This window comes from Leiobunum rupestre, chromosome 8 (assembly GCF_980474605.1).
Source record: "Leiobunum rupestre chromosome 8, qqLeiRupe1.1.hap1, whole genome shotgun sequence".
NCBI lineage: Eukaryota > Metazoa > Arthropoda > Arachnida > Opiliones > Sclerosomatidae > Leiobunum > Leiobunum rupestre.
This window is the reverse complement of record NC_143391.1, coordinates 25,591,946-25,612,214: the sequence shown is the minus strand read 5'-3', so window position 1 is coordinate 25,612,214 and position 20,269 is coordinate 25,591,946. Positions and strand designations below refer to the sequence as shown.

The 20,269-nt window shown below is 37.2% G+C and overlaps 1 protein-coding gene across 2 annotated transcripts; it reads left to right on the top strand.

The window, feature by feature from the left end:
• Positions 1–385: 385 nt before the first annotated feature.
• LOC149932901 (transcription factor SOX-9-like) lies at positions 386–11,979 on the top strand. 2 transcript variants are annotated; one of them, XM_090155634.1, is made up of 5 exons: positions 386–1,172; positions 1,572–2,046; positions 7,555–7,800; positions 10,294–10,520; positions 10,792–11,979. In XM_090155634.1, exons 2-5 carry the CDS (start codon positions 1,664–1,666, stop codon positions 11,286–11,288), a joined length of 1,353 nt encoding a protein of 450 aa, XP_090011760.1. In that variant the 5' UTR covers positions 386–1,172; positions 1,572–1,663; the 3' UTR covers positions 11,289–11,979. The 2 variants fall into 2 exon arrangements, with proteins under 2 accessions (XP_090011760.1, XP_090011761.1); XM_090155635.1 differs by having other exon boundaries at positions 386–2,046.
• The last annotated feature ends 8,290 nt before the right edge of the window (positions 11,980–20,269 follow it).

Sequence of the window (20,269 nt, the reverse complement as noted above, 5' to 3'; positions counted from 1 at the left end):
AGCTAAGACGTCGCGTCAAGTTGGAAACATTCCGGATAACCTTTTTCAAAATGACGCTTAAACATTTCAACCATTTTTTTTATTTCCCCTTTTCCTTAATAGGTACGTGAATTTGGAAAAAAAATATAAAATAAAATAACTTTTCTATTTGACCCGACACTTAATACCGCTATTAAGTTTAAATATTACGACACGATTTTCGAATTATATAACGTAATATTTGTCGTTATACTAATGCGATTTTTATTATTCGAGGGAATTGTATCATTTAAACGGTTAGGGTCATATAAGAGTAACTAAATATTAATATTATTATCATCATCACGATCATATATAATTTTTCAAAATTTATAAATAATAAAAAAATATATAATTTATTTTATGAACGAGTTCATTTACCCGAAAATCATACTCAATTAATTTAGAATTGTTTGTTTGTTTTTGGTACAAAACTTAATTAAATTAAAATAACGTAATTAAACCATAATAATAAATAAAAATAGCTTAGTTAATAGCCAAAGCACCACCATAGGTCTAGGCGATTTTATTGCCATTATTATATAAAAAAAATTAATAATTTATTACCGGTACAAATTAACAGCATTCTTAGCGTCGTAAATATTTAACAGGCAGACTCCGAAATATTTTTAAATATAAATATTAAATATTAAAATAAACTACCGTGCAAATCGACCATTAGTGATTTTCGAATCCCGACTAGCGAGTGGTCCCGAAGCCCTCACTCAAGACGAAAACGTAAACAAAACATTTTTCTTTCATTTTTATTTTTCGCTAAAATAAAAAGAGAAATTAATTCGATGATTGACGCTCCCATCGGCCAATGAGGCTATTGGATGGGCGGGATTTGGTGGGAATTAGATCCCGCCTCTCTCCGTGCGTGTGTGTGTGTCGGCATCCCCCTCCACTGCCTCTTACAATCATCCCCTCCATCCGGAAGGAAGTAGGTTTTTTAGGATACGAGACGCGGGAGGAGAGGAATTACGAAAATAAGGGGGGGGGGCGGGCGAAAATGCTGGCAGTTGGGCCACAGCTCGAACGCGGCACAAGCTTGCCACGGCTTAGATAGAGTGCATTACGGAGAAATATTTTAGGAAAGAGCGATTTCGGGATTCCTGTCTAAACGCGACTGTTTACGAATTTCACTCGTAATAGTAAGTGACATTTTCTTTTCATTCTATTCAATAACTACATTGCGCTACCTTAGAGCAAGAGTCAAGCCAGTCTGAAAACCCCCATTTGAGAAAAACCCGTTTAAAGTTCGAAATCTAGCGTAATAACAATGATAATCTAAAAATGAAAATTGATAAAAATAGAGTGAAAAATATATATTGAAAATTTTGTATTGAGTCGCCTTAATTTAAAAACACTGAAGGATAATCATTTTGAATTTCTTTCAAAAATCACGTATCTCGACTTACTTGACTTTTACTTTCAGGTAGCGATTGGTCGAACGCGTTATTCGAAATTGGGGGTATATTAAATAGTTATAAACTTTTTTTCGAAAATAAACACGAAGGTCTCGTTCTCATACGCGTCAATATTTTCCGCAGGTGTAAATTAAGAAATTTCCAAGAGAGAGAGAGAGAGAGAGTCGTTGGTTTTTGAAAGGTAAGGGGGGTTTGTCCCGCCGTTGGAAGGGAGAATGGAATGCAGCGAAGCGGAGGCAAGTTCTCCCGGAAACTCGAACGGGCCATCTTCCAACTATCCATCCTCTTCGGACGAAGAGTCGGTGCCCGCGGCCATCCAGGACGCCGTTTCCAAGGTACTGGACGGATACGACTGGTCGCTGGTCACGGCGGCAGCGGCGCAGGCAGCCGCCAAAGCCGCAGCGGCGAAAGCGGCAGCGGCCGCGGCAGCCAGCGCCGAGGGTCAGGGCTCCGAGGACGGAGGCAAGAGGAAAGGTCACGTCAAGAGACCCATGAACGCCTTCATGGTTTGGGCTCAGGCTGCCCGCCGGAAACTCTCCGATCAGTACCCGCATCTGCACAACGCCGAGCTGTCCAAGACCTTAGGGAAATTATGGAGGTAAGTTCATCCTTTTGTTTACTAACCCAAAGATAGTTTAATTTGTACAATCCAAGGACCAAAACGCCACGACGGCAAGGGTCGACGCAAAAAATATATTAGGCCTAACGGAGATTTTTTGCGTCGTTCACCGTCGAGGCGTTTAGCACTACAGGGTTGTCACGGTACCTGGAAAACCTGAAATTCCTGGAATAGTCAGGGAATTTGAATATGGGTCTAAAAATCAGTGAAAAGTCGGGGAATTTTAAGAATTTGTCTAAAAATCAGGGAAATTTCAGGGAATTTAATTTCGGTTGCAAATAGGAAACCTTTACTAAAATTTAGGGTATACAAATTTTTTCCACAAAAGTCAGGGAAAATCTCCGGAGATAGTCAGGGAAAACCTGGAAAATTCAGGGAATTTGAATATGAAAAAACTGTGGCAACCCTGCACTAGCAAAAACCTGCCTAGATCATAAACTTATAGATTATAACGCTGGCCAAAAATCTTGATTTGTGTACGAAATTAACTTAAAATTCTAGTAAATCGGCAAATTTCGCGTATTAATATCAAATTGGCGTATTGGATATTTGCAATGCTAACACGGAGTACCTCAGTTATCAAATATAGCGGCGCCCCCTTAACGGTCGCCCCTCGCCACCATAAAAGATGGCAATGTTTACGCCATAAAAATTCTCGGACTTTGGCGAATACGAAGAGGCGAAAAGGTGCCCCTGGAAGCCTCCCTGGCGAGCCCCTTTCTTAACATAAACCATGACCCGCAATGACAGTAGCATCGACGCTTCAACTTTACGACCACCGTTTTCATTCCGCGGCGTCGGATCCACTAAATTTCGGGTGGCCCGCTTTGATCCCCCAATACGTACGCGAAATATAAATATACCGCGAGTATCCCCCAAATATCAATTCCCAATCTAAATCATTCGAGGTGAACAAACCCAATTTTGCTGTTCAAACATTGAAAGCCGCCCTTATGACCAAATATTTATATTAGAATCAAATGCCCCCCACTCCCGAACGGGGTTTTTTATAGACTTTTGGAAATGGTAAATATTTTAAACCAGGAGTTTATAAAACATTTTGAAAAATAGATTTTTACGAAATTAATATTAAATATTTTTACGAAATTTCTTTTACTCATTGAACGATATTGCAGTTATTTAAATACTGGAATTTTATTTATTTTTTACTTTTTGAACGATATTGCAGTTATTTAAATACTGGAATTTTATTTTTTTACTTATTGAACGATATTGCAGTTATTTAAATACTGGAGTTTTTTTCTGACTTATTGAACGATATTGCAGTTATTTAAATACTGGAGTTTTTTTTTACTTATTGAACGATATTGCAGTTATTTAAATACTGGAATTTTATTTTATTTTACTTATTGAACGATATTGCAGTTATTTCAATAATGGAATTTTAATTTCTTGACTTATTGGATGATTGATTATTTAAATACTGTAATTTTATTTTTTTACTCATTGAATGATATTGCAGTTATTTAAATACTGTAATTTTATTTTTTTACTCATTGAATGATATTGCAGTTATTTAAATAGTGTAATCTTAATGTATTTATTAATTAATAGATATTGCATAGATTAAACCCGTAGCAAAAACAAGTAGACCATGCCTAATTCATTCCATAATAGTTGCCATTAAATAATTAGTGCTATAAAATTTATTTTTCACTAAAAATATCTTTGTTAAAATTTCACATTAATCAAGAAATATATAAACTTTGCTTAAATATTAAATTAAAATAAGCAAAAGTATTTTTTATTAAAATCGCCTAGAGGTCTTGTAAAACAATTTCGTTTTTCTTCATAAACTGAAGGAAACTGAAGAATTTATATCAAAATTACCCGTAAAAATACTGTAAATCCAATTTAGGGCAAAAAATCGGTATTGTCTTTGTTAGAAGCCGACAGAAAAACTCGTCACCCGACTGATACGCGCGCGTTTTAGCCGGAAAAATATAGGAACTCCAGTCAAGTTCGTGCTGTAAAAACGCGCGGTTACAGCGAGAGGCCTGCGCAAATTCTTAGTCATTCAGCCATAGTCATTTCCAAGTCTGCAGCGGCGGAGGGAGAGAATAGCCCGTTATCCGACTCTTAAAATGTACGAGAAAAAAAATGAAGGCGTCCGTATATCGTTGACCTTTCGAAGGCGCGAGCGCCGCGGATTGTTAGACCTAGAATGTTGGCGTACATTGCGCACATTGCCCGCTTTTGTCGTGGTTAGTTTCTCCGTCATTTTCAACCTTTTTTAGACCAGAAGAATTACTTAACACCGACCGGAGCGGATACGTCTTCGAGTGTCTCAGATCTCTTACGAAATAGGCCGAGATGCTTGACGGATAGTTCAGTAAAAAAAAATATATACGACACATTCTCCGTATGACGATATTTTTCTTAAGATTTAGATTTCCGGTGAATCGCTCGCTTATTTATTTACCGAAAAGGAAACTGGCGCGTTGATTATTTCTTATTAACCTAAATACTTGGTCGGTTGCGTTATGTTACCAAGGTTTCCTGATGACTATAATTCAACGTTTAAAAAAATTAAAATTTGCGTTAATTTAAATGTAAAAATACGTGTTCTTATTGAAAGTTAATAAGTTAAAAAACGTTATCGTGAAAAATAGTTCTCGAGTTGAATCTGAAAAAAATAAAAAAGGTTCTCTAGTTGAATTTTAATAAATTAAAAAAAGGTTATCTAGTGGAATCTGAATAAATTAAAACCAAACTCTCGAATTTAATCTTAACAAATTCCAAAATCTCCAGTTGAACCTGAATAAATAAAAAATAGTTATGGAGTTGAGTCTGAAAAAATTAAAATGGGTTCTCGAGTTTAATCTGAACAAATTAAAAGGGGTTCTCGAGTTTAATCTGATTAAATTAAAAGGGGTTCTCGAGTTGTATCTGAATAAATTAAAATGGGTTCTCGAGTTGTATCTGAATAAATTAAAATGGGTTCTCGAGTTGTATCTGAATAAATTAAAAGGGGTTCTCGAGTTTAATCTGAATAAATTAAAATGGGTTCTCGAGTTGTATCTGAATAAATTAAAATGGGTTCTCGAGTTGTATCTGAATAAATTAAAAGGGGTTCTCAAGTTTAATCTGAATAAATTAAAATGGGTTCTCGAGTTGTATCTGAATAAATTAAAATGGGTTCTCGAGTTGTATCTGAATAAATTAAAAGGGGTTCTCGAGTTTAATCTGAATAAATTAAAAGGGGTTCTCGAGTTTAATCTGAATAAATTAAAATGGGTTCTCGAGTTGTATCTGAATAAATCAAAAGGGGTTTTCTAGTTTAATCTGAATAAATTAAATCATAACCTTGATCGAATATTAAAAAATTAAAAATTTCGTATTCAATCTTATATTAAAAAAAGAGTTGAATCTTAATTAATAAAAACAAGATCTCTAGTTGAATCTGAATGAATAAAAACAAAATCTCTAGTTGAATCTGAATTAATAAAAACAAGATCTCTAGTTGAATCTGAATTAATAAAAACAAGATCTCTAGTTGAATCTGAATTAATAAAAACAAGATCTCAAGTTGAACCTGAATTAATAAAAACCAGATCTCTAGTTGAATCTGAATAAATATAAATAAAATCTCGTGTTAAATCTGATTGAATTAAAAAATAAATCGTGCCGAAAATTGACAGGAAAAATATTTTGAACGCCCTCTTCCAAAAAATGTCAAGACATATTTCAAAAAATATTCCGTATTAATTATACTGTTCAAAGTGTTTTCAATAAACTAATAAACGTCAGTAAGATGAGACACTGAAGGCGGGGGATTACTGGGCCGAGTTATTTAAAGAGATGTCATCCGCGCTCTTTCCAAAGATGAGTCGGCTTTTTTCAAACGGATCTATCATCCATCAGAGGGAAATGTTCCCGAATCACCTGTTGAGACCCTTTTCTTATTAGAGTTCCTCCTCCTCCTCCAGAAAAGAGGCTCGCGCGGATCCGCCGTTGCGTCGGAGGCGGCATAGTAGGGATCTTTTCCAGCAGCGACCCCTGGCGGGGAACTGCGACGCCGCCATTTCGCGGTCGGCTGAGCGCATCTGGCGGCGGCGAGCGGAGTTAAAATTTTAGATCCCAGAATTACTTTCATTTGATAACGCGCCCGAAGGCGTGGGAATAGGTGAAAGCTACGTACACTTACTGTCACGTTAAATTATAGGAAGCCGGTAAAATTTGGTCATTACATTTCACCGCGCTGAGCGAGCGGGCCCCTCGAACCCTCCTGAGTTACATTTGTCTTCAAAAATATCGCCAAGTAGTAGAGAGACACCCCCCTTACCCCCGGAGCCCCGTTTAATCTTAACCGCGAAACTTAAGTTGGTCTTCTTATTGCCAAGGCTTAAAAATAGACGCAAAAATATTTTTACGACTTCTGGAATGTATAAAATATCAATAATATCGAGACATTAAAAACCCACCCAAGAACTTTCATTTATCGTAACATTTCTGTCTAAGACGCATTTTTTTGTCGTTGAATTTATGGCAATACGTATATAAAACGAGGAGCCGAGGCCAAACAGTGACGAGCTCCCCCGTATCTATTAAAGGTTAAAAGGTTATTCCCCCCTCAGGCTCGTAGGAAAATTCCCAACGTTATGTTTAGCCAGTAAACTGTCACTTATCAATCTAAGATTCATCAGATTGACAAGAACAGCGCGGGCAGAGATTTAGACGTAAGATCCCGAACACTTAGTCCAATCGTTTTACGATATGAGATAACGTCAATCGGAGCACGTCGTCACCACTGACAACAGCCACGTATCCCTCGGTTTTTAGAGGGCGCTTTAAACAAAGCCAAGTCTACGGTACGTTGGGTTCATACAAACCGATTTCCCTGATATTTCCACCTTTTTCAAGGTGGAAAGTAGCTAATTTCTTAAAGGTCCTAACTCAAATTGGGAATTACGCTTTAATTATCCTCTAATGAAAGTTATTGGCTAGAATGTTGTCCGCCCTAACAAATTTACCCGATTTATACTTCATATTTGGAGTTTTCCGGATAATTCCACCAGCGATCTAATTCCCCATGATTTTGGTCAACAATCTAATTCCCTCATAATTTGGTCAACAATCTAATTCCCTCATATATTTGGTCAACAATCTAATTCCCTCATTTTTAGTCCACAATCTAATTCCCTCATTTTTAGTCCACAATCTAAAATCATATTCCCTCATATTTGATTAACTAGGTTATTTGATTAACAACCTAATTCCCTTATATTTTAGTAACAACCTAACTCCCTGATATTTGATAAACAACCTAATTCCCCTATATTCTGATTAACAACCTATTCCCGGTTATTTTCATTAACAACCAAATTCCACGATATTCCCAGGTTTTCTATGTACGCCAGTTTTTTACGAAGCATGACTATTGGCGAGTTGACACAGCTAAAACCTATGATTTCACGTTGATTGTGTTTTAGCAATACGTTACCTTAAATTTGTCAATTTCTGTAGATCTATCACCGAATCTGAAAAACGTCCATTCGTGAAAGAGGCGGAAAGATTGAGGCAGATCCACAAATGCCAACATCCCGACTACAAGTACCAACCTCGTCGAAGAAAAACCAACAACAACAACAATAATAATAATAATGGCGGAAACGGAAACAGTTCCCCTCAAAATGTTAAAACTGGCAAAAACCAGAAGGTCAAAACCGAGAAAAATGGCAGCGCGGCGTCTAAGAACTCCAGTACATTCAGGTAATACTCCCGTTTACCCTAATCCAAAGCCAGAATCCATACCTTTACTTGGAATGCTTATCCTGGCGTATCGCGTATGGTAAGATCACGCTGACGGCTTTGGCCCCGCCTACGAGAGAGAAAATCCCCTTGGCGCGCGCTCCCCTCTCACGTTGTTGTTTGTTAAGTTAACATAGTGACATTGAAGGGGTAAAAAATTAAAAAGACCACTGTGTGTACAATAAAATTAAAGTTTTATTAAAAACTAGACGAGTAGTTTTTAATAAAACTTTAATTTTATTGTACGCACAGTGGTCTTTTTAACTTTTTACCCTTCAATATTTATATTTACAAGTGCCGTCACTCAACTTTATATAGCATAGTGACGTCAAAAAAACCGTCAGCTACATCGAGACGAAAATCTGCCGCGATTAGCATTCCAAGTAGAGGTCCAAAATAATAGGCCAAAAATAGACGTAACCCCTGTAGACGCGTCTCCACACGCTTTACCTCCGAGCTCGTATGAGACACGAACTTTCGGGAGATTCGCCAATATTGCATATTTCAATCAGATAAAAAGTTTATAACGTAAACTTTTATATTATCCAACTAGCGACGAGAATTGTACGCTAATCAATTCCCTTTCCCGGTACAAGTTTCGCTCTATCAAATAGACGAAGGAACAAAATTATCGGCCAAGTTTTTCATCGCGCTAATAAATCAAGAGACTCGGTCAAGAGTACAAAAAAGTGCCGCCTTTTATTTACTTTCGAGTCTAGTCAGGGAAGGGGGGGGGGGATAGTCACAACCACTAATCTAGCTATATAGGGCCACCAGCTATAAATTTAATCTATAATAACAAAGGGCGAAACAGAACTAGAAACGTTGGTGATATCCTTGACAATACGGGACTAAACTAAGGAGACGGTACAGTCTGCTGGCCTTCGACTTTGGAGTTAAAATGTCGCAATCGACGAAGTAGGGGTAAAAAAGGAGAACCGTTGGTGGAGACACGCGCGCCATAATAGCCCCGAAAAATTCCAGCGACTTTAGAAGAACGTCACAGTGATATTCAATTTCTGCAGTCATGGGCGCAAACTCACCCTTACCAAATTATTATTCCGCTACCCCCCACTTCTCTCTCTTTTTTTTTTACGGGTTGGATTGTAAAGGGGGAGGGCGAAATCGCTGAGAATTAGCAGATACAATGTTCTTCCTCTCAAACGAGGGCTAAAATAGGTTCTAGATGCTCGATTTCTAAGCAAGCTGCAAGCCAGGCTTTCTCGTTCCGTTTTCAGCGTTTCGTTAAGTATAAAAGTGACGTTACGTCGAATGGTCCTAAATTGTACGAGAAACTGCCTCGGTTCTAATGTAAAGTTAAATCCGGGTTTGCGAAGGGGGCGGGGGGGCACTATTTTTTTGGAGCGCGCGCCTGCGCCATAAGAGACATCTGGTCAACTTCAAAGAAATATGAAAGAGGCTTACCCCAAAAAAATTTATAGCTAGAGTGCCGGGGAAGTTCTGTAATTAAATTTTTCTTTTTGTCACGTCGCTGTGGGTCCCTTACACGATGAAAGACATTATTAACATCGGCATTGATTCGATTTAAATCGATTTCGTTGGCGGTTTCCCGAGATTAAATTCGAAATATTGGTTTGGAGACTAACTAACCATCATTGGTTATGTGAACGTGGATAGTTGACCCCTTACTTCGAACTATGACCGTCATCTTGACCAATTTCTCTCTCGAGAGATAAATATGAAAAAAAAAAACAGAAAATGTCGCATAAGCGAATATAATAAGTTATACATTATTCAACAAAACATTTACATAAATCTTTTATTTCCTAAAAAATTTACAGCAGGGTTCGTACAAATTTTCCGGAATTAAATTCCCTGCCATTTCCAAGTTTTTACCTGACCAAATTTCCAAATTTTCCCTGACCATTTTTGTAGAATAAATGAGTGGTTTGAGGTAAAAATCTTGAAAAACATTTTCTTTCAAAAATTTATTTGTCTGATTTTTTTTGGGGTCATTTTAAAATGCCCTTACTTTTTGGGCCCATTTTCAAATTCTTGGACTTTTCCCTGACATTTTGGAAACATTTTCAAATTCCCCGACTTTTCCAGGTCAACCCTGTACAGGGTTGCCACAGTAGCTGGAAAACTTGGAATTCATGAAAAAGTCAGGGAATTAGAATATGGCTAGAAGTTCATAGAAGTCATAGAATATTAAAAAATAGTATAAAAGTCAGGGACTTTCATTTTGGTTGCAAATAGGAAATATTTACTACAATATAGGTTAAAATTATGGCACAAATTAAGTGAGGGAAAATCTGGAAAAGTCAGACTTTGAATCTGAAAAAACTGTGGCAACTCTGATTTAAGTAATAAAATCAAGGTTTAGCATATAAATACAACGTGAAATGATAATTTATCACTATTGTATCCACTACCACGTCGTTCAGTCAACAATAACCAAAATAAAGTAAAAATACAATTTCTGTTTGTCAGGGGTCAAAGCAGAAGTTTGGAGAGCAGGATGGCTGGTCTATCCGATTCGTTATCTCCTCAGGGGCCTCCGACCCCGCCAACCACCCCGAGGGACGACGGCCCAACGGTGTACGAAGTCAAGAAGGAGCGAGACGTGGACAGGTCCAGCGGCGCGGCTCCGTCGTCCTCCAACCGCCAGTTCCAAGTCCGAGGACGCACGAGGCGAATATACCGAAAGAGAGGAACGGGTATACACCAAATTTGATCCGAGGGGCAGATCACTTCCTTGATTAACGACGCACCCCTCAAACGATTAAATCAGATTTAATCGTGATTATTTTGATTAAATTCAAATTAATCACGATTAAGTTGATTAAATCACGTTTAATCACGATTACCCTGATTTAATCATTTTACTATGCTTAAGACGCACCCAAAATGGAAGTGACCTGCCCCTCGATTTTATCTTCACGCTACAAATACCACCTACTTAAAAAAACATATTTTTCATTGTCGTAGGAGTGGCGGGATCTCAAACTTCCGGTCAACCAATCGACTTCAGTCACGTGGACGTGACTCAACTTAGTTCGGACGCTCTGGAAGCGGTCGACACGTCGGAATTGGACCAGTACTTACCGCCGGAGACCAACCCGGCCATGGCCATCAACAACCCTCCAGCGCCATTACCACCGCCGCCGCCTCCTTTAACCACCGCTTCGATCTTCGGTTCGACCACCTCAACTTACTGGTCGGCTCCCACGGCCACGCCGATGACCCTCGGATACGGAAGCTCCTTAAGACGCTCCAGAGAATACGGAGAACTTCCGGCTATCGGGGTCACGCCCGGAGTCCACGAAGAATGCCCTCCGACATTGTCCACTTTGACCCCGTTGACCCCTCCGAATCAACCATTCTACAGCGCCTACGCGTTGGCTTACGCCTCAACGCCGTACTACGATAACGACTACCAAGGAATGCAAGTCGACGGGGGGGCCTGGTCGGGGTACTCAACGTAACCCCTTCAACCCGACCCCGCGATTAACCTTGGAACTTTTTACTAGCAACGACTAAAATGCGCCTTCGCTTCGGAGCTTGAACTCTTAAATTCGCGCGAGATTAATTACGCAATTGATAAATGCTATAAAGCGAAAGACCGTCATATTTTTTTTTAAGAAAATGATATCTATACAAATTTAATCTTATCTACGAAGAAAATGTAAATGATTTTATAAGGAAAAAAATTATCGTTTATTTTTGTATGCGGAATTAATTTTCAGTACTTTGTTTATTAGGAGAAAGTCTTCAAATTATATATTTGAGTCGCGACCTCGCTGGTCTGAGCGGCGCCGCTGTCGGGGACATTTCTTAAGAAGCCCAAAATCCTACGCAAAAAAATGTTCAATTTCAACTAATTTGCGAAAAGGGGACGACTCAAATTGTTACCCTCGTAACTCAATTTAAAATGGTCCCTACGGTTACTTAAAAATAAACCGTTGAATGTAATCTCACTAACCAAAACTCCAGGTAATTAAGAATTAACCTTAACCAAAAACGAACTGACGCTGGTCGTTCAGTATCGTTTAGATACATAGTTAATAATATAGGTGAAAAAAAACAGCTTAATTCGCGTTAAATTCTTTATTAAACTAATAATCATTAACAAATTGATCTGTAAAACAAAAACATACCTCAGAAAAAAACCTATACTTTTTACCTTTTAAAAAAATGTATAAATTAATATAATAACACTATATAGATTGGAAGTAGGTCTTTTAAATAGAAACTATTTTTTATACTTTCTATAAATTCGAGCGATTAAATAAAAGCGTTTAAAAATTACACAAAGCAAATCATTCCACCAAAACATAAAAAAAACAATTTTAAGACAGAAGTCGCAACGAGCGAAATAAATAACCAATGGAAACGAAATCTGACCACTTCGAAGGCGGAGAGCGGACGACGGAAACGGCTCGTGCAAAATGACGTCGTTCGAACAACAAAATCAGCTTTCACAATGATCTCAGATATCTTAAATCCATCTGGATGATCATCGTGAAAACCAGTTTTGTCCAAAATGGTAATTAGCAAGATGCTTCGTCGACGTCCTAGAATACGCATCCTTAAATATAATAAAAAAATCAAAACCAATCAGTTTTTATACAAGTTAAAGTAAAAAAATACAATGTACAACATTTTTAGCGAATAAACGAGACACTCTCACGGTATTACAGACCTCCCAAATCGAAATGATTTTTACGTTCGAAAATGTTACTCCTCTTCGAGAAAACAAAAACATACAAAACTGCACCATATTTTAAGACACTCGAGAGTGGAAAAAGGCCACCCAACCAAACTTTAAAAACAAATCTAAACATAGCAGTCTGGAGAGCGAGGGGAAAAGACGCGCTTCAAAAATAGACTGTTACTAAGCGTGAACATACCTGCTAGAAAAAACCCCCCCAATAAATCACGTAAATAATTCGGAATTAATACGCGTTTCATAACGCTAAATACGTAATAGATAGATAATATCGAAGTTGATAATATTTGGCCGTGGTGGTGCCCTACTAGATCGAGTCGAATTGGCGTCTCCCTGATCCTTTTCGTTAAATACGAAATGCCATTATTACTAGCCATATTAGGGCCTAAGGCAATTCCCCCCCCCCCTGAATCGGGAAAACAAGGCATATTTTAAAACCAGGCGCGCGAGTCAGTTTTAATGATGCCGGTAAAGCCTTTTAAGTTCCGAAAACGTCGTGTCACCCCCCCCCCCCCGCCTTTGTCATCTACGTCCAAATTATTCGGCCCTCCCCTTTCTCACCCCTTTAGAAAAATGAACCACATGGCTTCGGAAAACCTAAACCCTTTAATTTTACGATACCCACACCGCCAAGATTGCATTTTCTTATTAAGAAATTTCTACACGTACAACATCACCCTATCTCGGAATCCAAAAGGGTTTATATCACCAGGCCTAGTTCCCAAACTTAAATTACGCGTAACTAAATTCTTTGTTTAAATAAAAATAATACTAGCACGTGTCAAACGTAATATTTAAAATTATAGATACAATTTTATCGCTAAATTTTAAGTTTATAACCTATTCGTTAATCTGGTTTGCCCAAAACTGCTTTTAAATTTCGCGCTTGTCTCTATTTCTTTGGAATCTTGAAACAAGTGCCGCCACCTATTGATATATAAAAAAACTGGTTTAGAAATCCATAGATGGCGCCCGCTGCATTGAGGAAAAACGAAGAGAAGAAAACGAACCTCGGGGTGGGGGGGGGGAGAAAAGGATAGGGATAGGAAATTAGTTCCTAGCTACTACGATAGATGGCTGCTGCTCCGCTAAAAACCCGGTTAAACGCGCAGAAACGAAAAAGAAAATCTTTTGACCCCGAGAAAAATGTCAGGGAACATTTCGAAACTTTCCAAGATTGTTCAATAGGGGGAAAGTAAAAAAAAGGAATTTCACAAGAAACATCTACCCTCTTTTACATGTAGAAAGTTACGCTAAAACTCACTTTACAACGCAAAAAGGTTTCTTTTCAACATCGGAACTCGGCAAACTGCGGAGGAGAGCCAGCGCGCCGAAAATTCGACTGAATGGAGAACGTTTTATCGCTCTTCGGTTCGCGTTCCGATTCACTACATTTTTTTCAATTACCCCACGCTAAGATTTATCTACATCGAGAGAGAGAGAGAGAGAAATAGGGAAAAACTCGAGTGTGATAATACGCGAGACCTACTCGTAACCGAGATTATAGAAGAAACCGCTTATCGTACTTCCGGTATTACTTAATTTTTATACCAATAAAGTAGCGGGGAGAAATGAAACTGACGCTAGCCCTATCTTCGGATGGAACCAAAATTCCGATAGAATTCTCTCGAGATTATGACGAATGTCCTTCTCCGTCGTGTTTTTTTTATTTTTCCTTCAAAAGCGCGCGTCATGATAGCGAATCATGGGCTAAACGCGGAGAGCGAAAAATACAGGCTTTATTACGAAGACGGCGTGGAAATTACACGATAAGAATGGAATTTTCGACTACTGGGTTCGGCCCAGTCTCTATAGAAAAGACTTTCGCGGAAGTCGGTGAAACACGAGGGTTTTAATAATAATTGGACGCGAGCCACCGACGAATGTAAAGGCCCGGCTAATTACGACCATTAGTAGCTTCAACTGTTCTGATATCAATAGATCATCAAACGCTTTATCCCCATCCGCATTAAAAGAAAAAACTTGGCGCGTTTTTTAAACAAAAAACGCAAATACCTCGACGGAGAGAGATTAGCCAGAAAATTGGTCCCCCCCTTCAAATATAGGGGTGTAATTGGTCATAAGGCGAAAGGCGACGCCAGGGTAGTAGTCTGCGCTTTCGAGAGTCAGTTAACGGCGGGTATATAAGATTATAGCACCTGTCGCGATTAAGGCGCGTCATGTGGCGTCTACCCACTAGAATATTTATTCCCGCCGCGTCACGCTAAATACGTCAACGTGACGTCGGCCGACGGTTTAAAAATAAACTAGCGCCAAGACACGACGACGGGTTCCCAAACTTTTTTTTTTCGTGCTCGCGCGTCCTGGGTCTAAGTTTTCCTTTCAATTTAGCTAACCTTAGCAAAGGATAATAATATCTCCGACCCTCGACAAAAAATGGGCAGACCAAAGGAGTTTATTTCGGGACTAAACATTAGCTAGAGACAGAAGCCCGGATTTCGACTATTTATTTTTCCAAAAAGAGGAACTACCAACCTTACCAATGTGGCCGAAATGTCTAAACTAAAACTAAAGAGTATGGTATGGTTATTTCAACCTGACCCTATTTAATTTTAAATACTTTAGGGTTTTCCGATTTAAATCATAAATTAAGTCGTGATTTAAAAAAATCGTTAAATCATTATAATAATACTTTTATTAAGGGAGACTTTTTCCAATTTTAGTTTACATTACCACTGGCACTAAAATTTATAATAAATTGGTTCAGAAAAACTGGCATAAAACCTTAAAAATAAATCAGTAAAAATTAAAACCAATAAAAGTATCTTTCAAAAAGAATAATAATAAACAGCTAGGCTAATACCCAAGGCACCACCTTAGGACCAAATCATCTAGCGACTTTAAAAAGCCATTAATTCAGGTTATAATTACATTAACAACCCAGACACTGATATCGTATTCAGAAAAGTTTAGACATTGTTACAATTTGCACGAAATGAAACCCTTTCATTCGGAATTCACACAACGTCGAAAAAAGTATTTTGGTTAGAAAAAAAATTCAATTTAAAAGAAAAATCTAAAAATAATTTATTCCGTTGTATATAAGCCGTAGGTAGGAAGTACTCCAGATTGAAAATGGGAAACTAGAGAGAGAGAGAGAAATGAGATGGGACGAGCGTGATTACGTAAACAGGCGCATCTGGCAGCCAAAAATTGAAACTTGTAAAAAGCGGTATCGTTGCCAAACGGTCGCGTTTCTCTCTTTTCAGCGCTCAAATAAAGTTGAAATTTCCCCGAATTTCTCGAATAATAAACTTTGCGAATATCGTTCAAGAAATAAAGATGGAAAAACGAAATAGTGGAAAACTCAACTCACCCATTAGCGAAGCACGCGACCTTAACAGTTCGGTTTCTGTTAGTTAATGAAAGTCCACGCTGTAATAATCGGCGATATTTAAAGGCAGCGCCGAGTCTTTTCTCTCTAGCCCCCCCCCCTTTCTTCCACAGTATTCTCATTTTTTGATGGCCAATCCAACTAATAGAGGGAGCCACCCACTTCAATATATATATATAAAAAAGGACGCAGTCAAATCCACCTTTTCCGAAGAGTCATGTTTCAACAATTTTTGGCTCTCGGTTGTAAATTTTTCGCGCTTGAGACACGGCCCCAATAACGCGCGCGAGGTTTTAAATTCCAACTAAATATCATCATGGTGTTTTTAAAGGAAAACACGCTTCTCTTTCAATTCTTTTTTTCTAGAGTTAGCTAATAAAGCTTCGACAGAAGGTTTTAATACAGTCAGGAGGAAGATATCACAATTGGATAAATGTACCGTATTTTTGACCTTTCAGTGCCGCAAATACGCCCCCTAGGAGTCAGTTTCGTATTACTAACGGTGCCTGTCACAATGTGCTACGCAAAAGAGGAAGTATCGCGTTCGAAGCAAACACCCCTTTTCAGATATTACAGAAAAAAACTGATGAAAAAAATGAATTTTAATTATGAAACCAAAATTTGCGATAAATTACGACATTGAAGCTCAACTATTCGTTAACTATATAAGAAGCTTATAAAAGATAATATAAAATATTCTTTATGGTGAAAAAAAGAATTTCAGATTTCAGCCACCAGGACTAAATGGCGCTAGTTAAAAACAAGTCGTAGCAAACGAGTTTTTAATTTACTACCAACTCCTTTTTACTTTTGGTATTTGTTAAATTTTTTAACTATTAGTTTAATTAGTTCAGACTTTCTTATTAAATATTATTCAAGTCAAGTAAAATAAAGTAGCATTAGGCATATAGGCATTTTACCCTGACGTACAAAATGAGTGACTCCTTCCGCAACAGTAAGAACGCTTAAAACATTCTAATGTAGTTAATTTTCCTAATATGGATTTTCTATAAAAGGGTTCAAATGACCAAAGAGATATCCCAAAAACTACGCTTTAAGAAGTACAAAAACAGTCGTACCCTAAGAGGTTACTATAAGGCGTTGATTAAAGGGAAGACTATAACTGGACAGTAGAGTTCTAACGCGAACGAAAGGTACAGTCTTCGTCATCCCTACTCTAACGTCACAGCCAGCTGATTCTCGTAGACCATTTACATAGGAGTTAATATCAGGGGTAACAGAGGGGGGGGGGGGACACCGAAAGAAAAACGCGAGTTAAAAAGAACACGGGGCTTAAAAAATAGCCTTGAAAATCCATTGGGCCGTGTTGAAATAGCGAAGAGAGCCAATGACGCAAGATCGTGAACTACTCTTCAAACGTTGTAGCGACTCTCTCTCGTATGTAGGGAAAAAAGAAGTCTAAACGTCATAGCTGACTTTTAAAAACCTTGGGATAAAGCGAGCGAGAGGAGAGTTCAAGAAAGTGATTGGGAGGCCCCCCTCATACCACTGTACTGGATACGCCAATATCCAATCTAAACTCCCAAAAGCAGAGAGAGAGAGATGCAAGGTCCTTTTCTCGCGTTAATATTCGTAACCCGAATAAAAAAAATAACACGTATTACCCCCCAACTTCCGGAAAATAAAAATTGGTCATTATTAGTAATCAAAACAGCAAAGACCTTGGGCTCTGGTACTAAACGGCTACCCGCTGAACCTACTTTTCCAAGAATTAATAAAAACACGGATTTTAAAAATTGGTAGAATCCGATAACAATTTACTGACTCATTTTCGATCTAAGAATGCGTGACTAAAAATATTTAAGGATAGAGTAAGACTATTTTCACTCCAGAAAGGAGACTTTCCATAGTTGCGCAGCTTTTGGAACATTTCTGCAGTTGTATAGAATTTTTATAAACTAAAGCTAAATTCATATAGAATTTTTATAAACTAAAGCTAAATTCATATAGAATTTTTATAAACTAAAGCTAAATTCATATAGAATTTTTATAAACTAAAGCTAAATTCATATAGAATTTTTATAAACTAAAGCTAAATTCATATAGAATTTTAATAAACTAAAGCTAAATTCATATAGAATTTTTATAAACTAAAGCTAAATTCATATAGAATTTTAATAAACTAAAGCTAAATTCATATAGAATTTTTATAAACTAAAGCTAAATTCATATAGAATTTTTATAAACTAAAGCTAAATTCATATAGAATTTTTATAAACTAAACCTAAATATAAATAATTTTTGCAATCTTAACCTAAATATATATAATATTTCTAATCAAAACCTAAATTAATATGGGTTTGTTATAAACTATAGCTTATCTAATGAATATAGAAAATTTAATTAAAACTGTAACTAAACTCAGAAAATTTTGTTAAAACTATAGCTAAAATCATATAGAAAATTTAATTAACTGTAGCTGAATTCATAATATTTTATAAGACTACAGCTAAACTCAATTTGATAAGACTACAGCTAAACTCAATTTGATAAGACTACAGCTAAACTCAATTTGATAAGACTACAGCTAAACTCAATTTGATAAGACTACAGCTAAACTCAATTTGATAAGACTACAGCTAAACTCAATTTGATAAGACTACAGCTAAACTCAATTTGATAAGACTACAGCTAAACTCAATTTGATAAGACTACAGCTAAACTCAATTTGATAAGACTACAGCTAAACTCAATTTGATAAGACTACAGCTAAACTCAATTTGATAAGACTACAGCTAAACTCATAGAAAATTTTATTAAAACTACAGCTAAACTCATACAGATAATATTATAAAAAGAATGTAAATTTTATATATTTAGAGAAACAAGCCCCATCTTTCGGTGTATAGCAGAAAAACCCATAAAAATATCCAGTACGAATAATAAAAAAAACAAATGCCACCCGCGATTCAAACCACCCTAAAAATTCCACGCACAAACTGAGGAGGTAAAAAAAAAAACACCGTCACCCGCTAAAATTTTATGGTCCTAAATATTTAAAGAGGTCCCAAAATGCCGAAAAGAAAAAAACCATGGTCCTCAAAGAAGTCATCCCCCTTCCTAAAAAAAACTTGTACCAGCCCCCCATTTTTACGGATTCTTGGAAAAAGGGGGCATAGAGCTATAGAAGGGGGGGGAGGTTACGGGGGCGAAAACTATAAGGAGTCCGAACGCGGGGAGGAAGAGAATCCGAACCGGGGAGGGGGTTCGAAGACGGGAAGAATTTTTGAATAAACCTCGCGCGAGTGACTTGAATGGGGATGCGGCTCTACGCTTACGATACGTAGCGAGTTTTGGGTTTCCTTTACATTATCAATGAGGAGCGAGAGGGGGGGGGGATAGTCATCCTCTCGACGTAATATAGCCGCTTTTTATGGGTCATGGTGTAGTGTGAGATTTCGAGAAGTTCCCGTGCTTGGAGAAAAAGCCCCAATTAAGGGTTCTCATTAATTTAAAGGAATTCAAAAGTTCATTATCGCCATTGCTTACCTTTTGGGTAATGATTATTTTCATTTGAAACAGCGACGGGGGAGGAATAAGATTAATTTAAGAACCGAAAATAGAAACAGCGACGGGGGAGGAATAAGATTAATTTAATAACCGAAAATAGATATAGTTTTTTTTTATTATATTGCCTAACAACCGGTTTCGATTCGATGGCGAAATTGGAGAATGTGACAAATTATTGTTCAAAAAATATCGTAGCACGTACTTTATTTTATAAATTAACCGATTAATTTATCACAGACAAATATAGAAATTATTATTTCTAATAATAGGGAGACATTGTTACGTATTTAATACGATAAAACTAACGGAGATGAAAGGATAATTTAAGCGTGAACACATTTAGCTCTTCCAAATTCAGTATTAGCCTTTGAACCGTATTAATTTGCTAGGTTTGAATGAAGTATAGGACCAATAGCCGCGCACTTCCTCTCGTACAAGTAATTTAAGAGTATATCTATAGCGCATATTCGTAATCGAAATTTTAAAACCTCCCTAAACCGGAAAACTTAATTTTTAAGTGATAAGAAACTGTAGTAACGCCAAAGATATCGTTTATACGCGCTAATTAAGAATAATAAAAAATGGTTAGCTCGGTTATTAGGCGAAAAGGATCTCGAAATCAGATTTACAGAGAGAAAAAAATTCAATTTTGGATAGAGTAAAAAACGTTGTTGCTAAGGCTAAAAAATACAGATCGGAGAATTGTCATTTTGAGTACCATCGCGAGATAACTATCAATCGTAAGCTATACTACTTTCATTATCTACCAAAAAACTTCCACTACATTTACATTTTTTCCTTCTAAAGATCTAAACCCTCGCTTTTTTTTATAAATTTTATCGTAAAACTAG

What these genes read in the sequence shown, in the direction of transcription:
- LOC149932901 (XM_090155634.1), top strand. Translation starts at nt 1,664, where the DNA reads ATGGAATGCAGCGAAGCGGAGGCAAGTTCTCCCGGAAACTCGAACGGG. An exon ending in AAGAACTCCAGTACATTCAG is followed by an intron (nt 7,801 to 10,293) that starts GTAATACTCCCG and finishes TCTGTTTGTCAG; the next exon opens with GGGTCAAAGCAGAAGTTTGG. An exon ending in ATACCGAAAGAGAGGAACGG is followed by an intron (nt 10,521 to 10,791) that starts GTATACACCAAA and finishes TCATTGTCGTAG; the next exon opens with GAGTGGCGGGATCTCAAACT.